This window comes from Sander lucioperca, chromosome 15, assembly GCF_008315115.2.
Source record: "Sander lucioperca isolate FBNREF2018 chromosome 15, SLUC_FBN_1.2, whole genome shotgun sequence".
NCBI lineage: Eukaryota > Metazoa > Chordata > Actinopteri > Perciformes > Percidae > Sander > Sander lucioperca.
In genome coordinates, this window is record NC_050187.1 from 22,793,346 (window position 1) to 22,803,563 (window position 10,218).

Here is a 10,218-nt window from a genome sequence, read left to right on the forward strand (position 1 = left end):
GCACATTCTTTCATAAACACACATGCACGCACGCACACACACACACACACACACACACACACGCACACACACACACACGCACACGCGCACACACACACACACACACACAACAGCACCGTGTGACTTTGCCTCCTCTGTGACAGCCAAGCCACTGGTGTAATCCTCTGGCTTTTCAGATTACTCCAGTTGGGGTTACATTCTACACCAACCTACAGCCTATCAGTGTGCAGCTCGCACAGTCGGTCAGCCTGCACACAAGCCTAACAGCACAGATGAGCCTTTTCCTGGTGTGAGCCTTTCCATGTCAGTTTCCCCCCCCCCCCCCACATTTGCAATGGTGTTATGTGGAAGATGCTCTGGTAACAAGACCCTTAATCAAATGGGGAAAAAGCATACTAGCAGATAAAGTATTCCTAAAACAGGGCTATATTTGTTGGGATTTTATAAGAAACCATTTTCATCTTTCCAAACAAATTTAGCCTGTTTTTGCCACTAAAGAGTGCGACTCTGTTTCGGATCAGGACTGTCTGTGTGTGTCAGGCCTTGTCAGGCATGCAGCTGAAATAGACTCCATGGGAGGGTGTACTCTCTCACAGGCGTCCGTTACAGGCCTGGCCACATCTGCAGCGGGCCAGCCATCTGCACCCATTGTCTCAGAGGCACAACACAGCCCTGCACGCATGGCTAGCCTCGTAAAAGCAGGCCCTTTCCCCTCTGTCCTCCTCCATCCCTCACGGTGTGGGAAAAAAAATGACTTCTTAATCAGTCAAAAGGGGCAGCAGAAGTGGGAAATCAAACTAGAAGTAAAACAAATTACAAGGTTAGCTTTTCCACTTTCACTATCGTGTAAATTCTGTTGTCCACCAAATGAAGCAGCCCCTGTTCATTCTGACATTAACTCACTTCATTACTTGCTTATCTCTATGTGAGTTTAGATTGTTTTAGAACTGGAGAACTATACAACAAACCCAGAGGAGCCGAGGGGAAAACAAGAGAAAATTGTTTCACCTATCTTTGGAAAGCCAAAGATAGGTGAAAACAATGGTATTATCGAAGGCAAATAACCTCAAACTACCTCTAAAATCATATGAATGTATTGCATTCACACCCAGGTGAAAACTCCTAATACTCCTAACAGTGAGGAGTAAGCAAATCCCCTTAAAGTACCACATCACCAGGGCACCAACCCTTTCCCTGTCTCTGCTATCCAGGTTGCACTATTGATTAGACCTGCTACTGTCTACTGTCATGTGGTCATGATGCTTTTCACTTGTTCACATACAGTCAGAAAAACTGGGTGCACGTGAAAGGCAGCTCTTATTTGTCATAAATTATCAGTATGTTTCAAGTGAAATAAAACAGCGTTGTTATAAATGAAAGCAGGCACTTTTTGTGTTATTTGTTACTCTCCTGCAGTATTGATAATGAGGATGTATTATGGAACAGTTGACAATGAATGCAATGTGCATGCGTTAGTGGGAGGGATTATCCACCAAGTAGGGCAAGTGGCTGAGGCTAAGGACTGCAATTCCATCGAGCCTAGTTCATTTCAGTCATCCGCTCAGCGCACAGACGGGACAAGGAGCACTTTCAGCGCTGCTTATTTGTCAAAGTCCCCCCCCACCCCCCAAACAAAGTGAAAATGGTAAAGTACATGCGACAGCACAGCGAGGTGAAACCCGAAGAGGTTCTGTCGGAGTCTGATGCTTCGATGGACCAGCAGGATTTCGGAGAATTGTCCGACTATTCTTTCAGCGACGTTTTATACTCCAAATGTTCCGCAATGGACCAAATCGGCACTTTCATGAAGAACGTGCAAGTGCTGCTCGATGCAGCAAATTACCTAGAAAATATCGACAAGAACAACGGAAGTAAGTAAACACGGGCAGTAGGGGATATTAACACATAATGCGCCGAGCAGACAACAATAGAGGCGAAGGCGACAAAAGACGCGCAGCGGACAGATGAGCCTGACAGCAGCCAATATATTTCACCTGCTACTGAAAAACTAGTCTAATCGACCGAACACACAAAATATCATCCATTGAAATGAAATCGGAAAATTGCCTACATTTTAAATTCAGAACGAAAGTGCATTGCCAGAGAGAGATTTTATTGCAACAATAGCCTTCAGCTAAATTATCTTCTGCTCCCATTCTGACCAAAACTGGTCTTTGACAGACCGGGAGATTTCATTGAATAAGCACGATTAAATAGGCTTTGCATATGTGCACATTTAGGTTAATTCATGTAGACATTTATGATGTTTAAGACTCCTAATTTTCGAATTCATCTTTTATCTCAGTTGATCCCAGCTCCTTCCACGCTTATTCCATTAAAATATCTCATCCACTCAAAAATATAGCATTCAAGGACCGTCTTGCACATACAAACTGCGAGTTTGAGTTTATTTTCTCTAAATATTTCCAATTGAAAGCCCACCTATCATTTTCAGAAGCAGCTGCTTCTTCCTTGTATGTGTTGTTCACATGGTTTCCACATGGAACAAATTGTAAAGTTTTCATTGGTCGGCACACATGTTCCCAGCGCGAGTCACTGCAGATAGCCAATCACACGCAGGTTCACGTCTGACGTCCTATGTTACTGGGATGGAGGGTTCATGGGAACTGTAGGCATTTTTAAACAACCGTAGAACAGAAATGCGTCCTTTAAACATACATCCTAATGCATGAGTGTATTGATATTAACATTTGCTAAGAAGGGTTTTCTGTCTATTACACTGAGTTTTAATTCTTTTAGTTTAATTCCATGGATGTGTTGCCACCGGCCACATATTTAAATAAATTTAGAATTCAGGTCAGTTAAGGTCACATCCATCATGCAAATCCAAGCCCTCCTGAAGCATTTAGCTTGGAGCACATTTGTAAAAACTGTACAATCCTCTTTTTAATCCTCTTGATCATTTTCATCACCAGAATGTGAGCATGGTTATGCTTCAACTTACCCTGTGACCCAGACTGTACATCATCAGAAACAGCGTAAATTCAAGAACAAGAAATTGGACAATATTCACAATAGGTAGGTCCTAAATTAAATATAGTAGATGTGAATACCATGTTTGTCTTCGTTTATGCATGGATTTGAGAACATATTTGAAATTCTACATGATGCACAATCACTATTAATAAAGTTATTATGAACATTACATTATCAGTAACTATTGGATTTGGTTTGTATGTTTAATATATTGTATTTTGCATCATTAAGACTTGTATAACATTTTTGTTTATATATGTATAACATCAACAGGTCAGCACACAATGAACTGGAAAAAAATAGGTGAGTAAAACAAGACTGAAGAGGTCATTTGTATGCATGTTTGTGACAAAGACAGTACTGAAAGGTTGAGACTACACTGAAGGACACAATGAAGATAGTGAAATGTTGAGACGGTAGGTAGTCATCATAGAATTCTACTGCCATCTTACTTCAATCGACTTTTGTGCATAACAACTTATGTGCAAAATTCAAACAGAAGAGGGAGAGAATAAGACAGCATCCACAGCATTTTAACTGCTTTAGCAAATGAGGTACACAGGGAGTCTATCTCAAGAGCCAGCTGTCTCAAAATGGAGCTTCAAGCTGATAAACCACAAGCTTTCTCCATTCTTCCATGTTTGCATATCTTGGTGCATACCATTTCAAAACGAGATGCGCTGCAGGCCTATGAATCAGCCTATTATCATCACAGGACTTCCAAAAAGACATTTTTTTATCAACAACTTGGAAATTCACCTATTGTGTATGATGGCAGTGTGCATTTTGCAAGGCAAATAAAAGGGAGGTGTAATGCAGCCTCAGTAGCAGCAGTTCCTAGAGGACATGCAGACATTTCCCCAGTCAGCAAATGGGAACCGTCTGTTTCCAGACAACAGGGCTCCTTCCTGAGTGTCTCTCAGCTGCAAATGTAACAGCAGCTTGCTTCTATTGCTCCAGGATGAAACCGCCACTGCTTTGAGCATGGCACAAATGTCAGGACACGTTTATCCTAAAATGAAATGCCCAGTTAATCTTCAACAGCAAACCATGTGTGTGAGAATCTTGGTTTGAGAGATGCACTAAGTGATGAGAAAATGGGCATCTTCACGAGCAAGGCTTATTTCACATCCGGCTATTTTATTTTATAAAATGGTAGCCAATTCAGAGAGAAGGGATGACATCACAACTTGACCTACATTTTTCTCCATTATTTGAAAGGAGAGTGAGTGTCCTTTGCCAGTTTCTGCATTCATTCAGACCACAGGCCCAGAGGCCTCGGTGGATCAGAAACAGAGTATCGAGCTGACCTCAGCAGCTTTTAAATCGGGGGCAGACAGATCCATGTGTAATTGCAAAGGCGTCAGATGGCAAAATGGATAAACAGATAAATCAAGTGCCTGAATACCTTGACTGTTACATTGCTTATCACAGATGGATTAATGCTATCATAATTAGAATTTAACAGGACCAATCAAACAGCGGTTTGCCTTAACTATTACAAAACTAATCAGATTGGATAAGAAGGAAATACTATAATCTGATTTAGTCAGCATCAGTGAAGATTACAAGAATACATTATCCTGGAAATTAATCTTTATGTCTGTATAATTGTTGCACAATGCACATTACTCCATGTATGCTGTCTCAAAAGAGAAATGACCCATCTTGAATGTGTCTCCTCCCGCAGACGAGCACATCTCCGCCTGTGTTTGGAGAGGTTGAAGTCCCTCATCCCTCTGGGACCAGACTGCAGTCGGCACACCACACTGGGACTGCTCAACAAGGCCAAAGCACATATCAAGGTGTGGTAGCCCCTGTTGTATGGTACCATCATGGGATTAAGGGCTGATTTCTGTCCAATTTTGTGCTCAAAAGTAACCCAAACATATCAACATACTGTTCCCACTGCTTCTTTTTCCTGACTGGACACATGCTAATAGTTGGTAATGCTAGTTTGGGAAAGTAGGAGTAGCAACATCACAAGAGTCATCATGCTAAAATTGTCCTTTTTCACAACAGACTAAAGCAGCTAAATCATTAATTTTTTTATTTACTCCTATGCTTTTCCTACTGTGACATATCAAAATGTCATCAGTGAAAAAGGCTAATTGCTTGCAATGTCACATTACAGCCATTCATCTATTTTGTACGTCATTTTGGACAGAAGCCAAATGAATAAATGTAAATGTATCTTTTGGTACATAATTCATGTTTTACACTCACAAAGCAAAATGCTATGTGTGCCTATCACTCACATATACCTGAAATTAAGAGACATACCCTTGCGTAAAAAACGGTTGATGTCATATTGACAGCAAATATAGATCTGCAGTACTAGAGGATGATGTACAAGAGGAGGCGCATAGAATGACTCCCATTTGATAACTATTTGAGACCTGGTGTGAATCCATAGTGATGGTTTATAAAAGCCTTGCTAGTCAATAGACTGATCCTGATTTTTTTATTTATTTTTAGAACATAATTGTATTTTAGTCTCCTAGCTCTCACCCTTGGTGGCCCACAGCCTCTGGTTTCCTCTCGAGGTACAAGCTGCTGTGATACTTTACTGTCCATCAGGCGTGATCACAGTGGAGCCCCACTGTCTACATAGGCAGCTCAATATTTAGCCTGAAATCCATTTGACCTTTGGAATTCTATACATTGTGTTTTGGAATTCTATACATTGTGTTAGGTGCGTTAGTTTAACAAAGACATAACCGCGCTCTTACTTGTTTTGTAATCATGGCCAACACGGTATAAACACCAGGAAAAGAGGAGAAAGGTCTAGATTTACTACCTCTTCTTTGAACTTTTTGGCTCAGTTCATTCAATATCTAATACAAAAGGTTAAAGACAGCACACACATAATTTATGGCAAGCTGAGACCAATTTGGTGCTAAACTGTCACTCAATCGCCTCACATTAGTGGGTAAATGAGATATTGACTATAGCAACAGAAAAGTTAGGGGTTTTCCCTGGACACGTTCATGCAGTCAGTTTTCTCAGAACTGTTAGATGAACTGCACTTTAATGTACTTTGGCCTCAGCATTAGGACATTATAGTTGCTGTTTGGTCATTTACATTTTTCTTCCCCTTTTACAGGACAATCTCCCTGTTACCAGGGCTATCCTTTGTAGGATTTTAAGCCTTGTTGAGTCTTTGATTAGGTCTTTTGTTTTTCACACTTTAGGTTAATGTGAACAGTGGTACACTGACCATCACCAGATCTGTCCTGGTTGTTAGAACTGCCTGCCTGAATGGGCCACTGAGTATGCCTGAACTGCACAAATGATTCTGTAGCATCAAAGCATCCAAGACTCAACACTTTGGCTCTCCTGATGGCTACAGTCTAAGCCAGATAAGATATTTTGGGGGAAATATTGGATTTTCTTAAACCCAGTCTGCAGGCTCCAGCAGTGGGAAGCAGTTGAGGGATGATTGAAGGCTGAAATATGAAAGCAATCCTGGCAACAGTCTGTGAGAGTATGAGTATGTGTATGTGTGTGTGTGTGTGTGTGTGTGTGTGTGTGTGTGTGTGTGTGTGTGTGTGTGTCTGTGTGATGTCATCTGTTGACTTCAGACTTGCCTGTTAAAAGTCCAGGAAATGTGGCCCCTGAATGCTGCGGTTTTGTATTTTTGGAACCAGAGGTTGTGTGGATGAGTAAAGGGGTGGAGTAGGTGCAAGCAGCATGAAGCTCAATACAGCAGGAAGCAAAAAGTAGAAAGAAAACACCCTGTATTGTGCGACAGGAAAAGCATGAATAAGTGCTACTCGCACTTGCATCACTGTACCAAACTCCATTATAAAACTGGTATTTTACTGCATTTTTGATTGTGGGAAACATACAACTCTTCAGACATCACTCTGTGCCTTCATGCCTTCAGTCTGAAACATTTTACACAGCAGCCTCAAATTTAACTTCTCAATATATGGAATATACAGTTTCCTCATTTTCAGAGTTGACATAAGGAAATGAACCATGCATGGCAACTGATACAATACAGCATGTGTCACTGTAAACTACAATGTCTTATTTTCATTATTTGTGTCGGTATATCCAGCTGTACAGATACCACAACAGTTGTTTTTTTTCCCACCAGCAGTAAATCTTGTTCAACATACTGGCTTGCATACAAAATGTTAGTACTTATATGAATTAGTTTGGCACGATCAGACGTGATGATTGGTGTGAAGCGATTGGATTAGGGTTAGTTTGGTTATTTGTAAGCTTCTTAAACATACTTTAAGTAAGCTTGTGTGTGTTGTTTGACGTATACAGGCTTTATTTAAAATAACTATTGAACACCACAAATGTACCAAAATCAATGTCTATGCTGGGGAAATTAAATAAATTAAAGCTAAGAAGGCAAAGAATGAATGTTTTTGCATGCAGGACAAGATGATCTTTCACTTATATCCACATCACACAGAGACATCAGCTATTCCTAGAATCCAACCATACTGAATATTTCATTAGAAGGGACAGGGGGTATCCCATTTGCAGCAGAAACAACTACATATTAACATTACTGCACATGAGACAAGTTCATCATCCTCTCATGCATGTAGTATGTTAATATGAGGAACATCTAGAGAGGTGTTGTCATAATGGTGGGATTTAATGTAAACACCCAATGTGGCGCGCACACACACACACACACACACACACACACACACACACACACACACACACACACACTTGATTACCTGTACATAACAATACAATTAACTCTTCTGCATTTTCTCTTATTCAGAAACTTGAAGAGATGGATCGGAGGAGTCTGCACCAGCTGGAGACCTTAGAGAGGGAGCAGAGGCACCTGCAGAGGCAGCTATCCCAGCTGCAGACTCATGGAGATAGGGAGAGGGTCCGTACGGACAGCGTGGGCTCCCGCATGGACTCTGACCGCTCAGAGTCTGACAAAGGTCAGTGTTCTGAATCAGAGCCTTTATCCAAGGACACACCTTTTAGTATCATTAGGGTTCATCAACATTTAAGGCAAGCACAATTTCAAACATTTTCACTTGCATGATTCAGAAAACTAATCTGTATTCATTCATTTTGTTTTTGTGCAGAGGAGATTGAAGTTGATGTGGAAAGCACTGAGTTCTCCCATGGAGAAATGGACAGTGTAAGCACCAGTGGTACAAGTGACCTGGATGACCACAGCAGCCGGCAGAGCTCAGCTAGTGATGAAGGCTACTCCACATGCAGTCTAAAACTGGCTTTCTCTGCTTAAAGCACCAGCCTATACTTTCACTTCAGCTGCAGTCTTTTATGGCTTTCACCTTTAAAGTACCAGCCTAAAGCTCCATTCTCCCTTTGCAGTTTAGGTTAACTGTCTTCAGAAGAAGAACCAGCCTCAATCCCACCTTTGACCTGACAAATGAAGCGTCTCCTCCACCCTGAGAACCAGCCTTAAGTTCAACTCAGCCTAAACGTTTAAAAAGCCAAGGGGCTCCTCTACATCAGTCTGAAACATTTTACACAACAGCCTCAAATGTAACTTCTCTGGCAATATACAGTTTCCTCATTTTCAGAGTTGACTTAACCAATCACCTGAATGACCTTTAACCCATTACCAGCTTGAATCAACCATACCTGCAATCAATACTTACCCTGTAGAGGACCCATGATCATGATCACCAGTGTCCAACACTGGAGGGTAACTCTACCTTTAGTCAAGTTAATCCTCTGAAACCAGCAAAAACACTAAAACCCCTATACCAGCTAGAAGCTCATCATTGGGAACGTTTGCCCCATTTGCCTTGTAAAAACATAGCCCCTCTTCTTCGGATAACATATCCAGACATCACTTCTTGTCAGTGTACAAGCCGGTGACAAGGGCTACAATGTCTGCATTCCAAAATGTTTATTACACTCCTATAACCTCTGCTTTAGGACCCACAACCATTACTGATCCATGTGGCGTCACTTCTCTTGACTGAAATACAGTCGTATCCAAACAGGTGGTGTAGTCCACCCTTGTTATTCTAATTTATTTTGCATTATGATTATAGTATTTATTTTTGTTATATTTAATTTTACTGTAGCTAGATCTTGGTCATGCTTGAACTTTTTTAAATTTTTTTTTAAATGTTTACCAAATTACATGACATTAAATTTAGCCCCACAGAAGCATATGCAGTGCTAAAGGTTTACTCAATGTTTTGTTGAAAGAATCACATCTCTTTCACACTGTGTGCAAATGCAATTTTATTTAGACAGTAATAAGCTATCCCACACTGTCCAAGCACAAGGCTGAAAGCAATAAAGCGTCTAGTTTGATCATATCCTTAACGTTGGCTGTGTTCAGAACACTATTCTGTCCGTCCAATACCAAATTGCTTTTTGCTAGTTTTCCACTTGCTCCAGTAGTGGCATCAGTTTTAATATTGAGCACTAAAAACGATTGTAATTGATTTTAAAAAAAAAAGCTATGGTGAATGTGTATTGAATGTAGCTTGTCTAATCATGTTGTAATGTGCTTCAGATTGACAAGTCTTAAAAAATGTCTGTAGAATGAACATAAACACTACAGAATACTTATTTTGGTTTATACTTCAGTGTTTAGTACTGTATCTTTTATGTATTGTAGCAAAAAAAATAAATTTGGAGACTTCCCATTAATAATTCAATGTATATTTGACACAGAATTGCACTGCTGACCTGTTGGAATCCATGAAACCAAATAAGACATTTCAATATGATCATTTATCAGCATTTTCCTGGTCCAAGTCCTAAGGAGATCACCACCAAATTGTGTCTTAACATGGGTATATGACTCTTGCACAAAGTTCCTTGTTACAGGTCTTCCCCCCCCCCCCCAACCTGTTTGGGAAACTATAAAATGCACTATGAAAAAGACTTCTGTTAAGGAAGTATGTCAAAGCACACCCCCAAATGTTTTCTCTCATGCTTAATCAGCCATCCAAGGTGACTTTGTTGCAAAACATGTGCTGCTGGTCCCCTGCTAGTACTTTGTTACAGTTCCCGAAACTTTCCCTGGAATCTTAATAAACCTCTACCACCCAGACAATAATCAATGTCTTTTTTTTAAGCTTACCATTAATGTTAAAATACTTAAAGTGGGTGTCTCGTATTAGACCGACAAGTATCACAGATAAATCAAGTCTGTAGTTAACACTGTCCTGTAAGCCTCCTGAACTAACAATGTCAAACATGTCAAACAAAAAACTGATGTGACTTTTGGAG

At 40.5% G+C, this 10,218-nt stretch overlaps 1 protein-coding gene across 1 annotated transcript; it reads left to right on the plus strand.

The window, feature by feature from the left end:
• The first annotated feature begins 1,510 nt into the window (after positions 1–1,510).
• On the plus strand, positions 1,511–10,034 carry LOC116055364 (max-interacting protein 1-like). Its single transcript, XM_031307331.2, has 6 exons — positions 1,511–1,871; positions 2,937–3,039; positions 3,271–3,300; positions 4,688–4,802; positions 7,757–7,928; positions 8,079–10,034. The coding sequence occupies exons 1-6, from the start codon at positions 1,643–1,645 to the stop codon at positions 8,240–8,242; spliced, it is 813 nt and encodes a 270-aa protein (XP_031163191.1). The 5' UTR covers positions 1,511–1,642; the 3' UTR covers positions 8,243–10,034.
• Positions 10,035–10,218: the final 184 nt, after the last annotated feature.

Excerpts from the sequence above, each read along its gene's own strand:
- LOC116055364 (XM_031307331.2), top strand. The coding sequence starts at position 1,643 with ATGGTAAAGTACATGCGACAGCACAGCGAGGTGAAACCCGAAGAGGTT. Across the intron at positions 3,040-3,270 it reads TTGGACAATATTCACAATAG|GTCAGCACACAATGAACTGG; the intron begins GTAGGTCCTAAA and ends TAACATCAACAG. Across the intron at positions 3,301-4,687 it reads AATGAACTGGAAAAAAATAG|ACGAGCACATCTCCGCCTGT; the intron begins GTGAGTAAAACA and ends CTCCTCCCGCAG.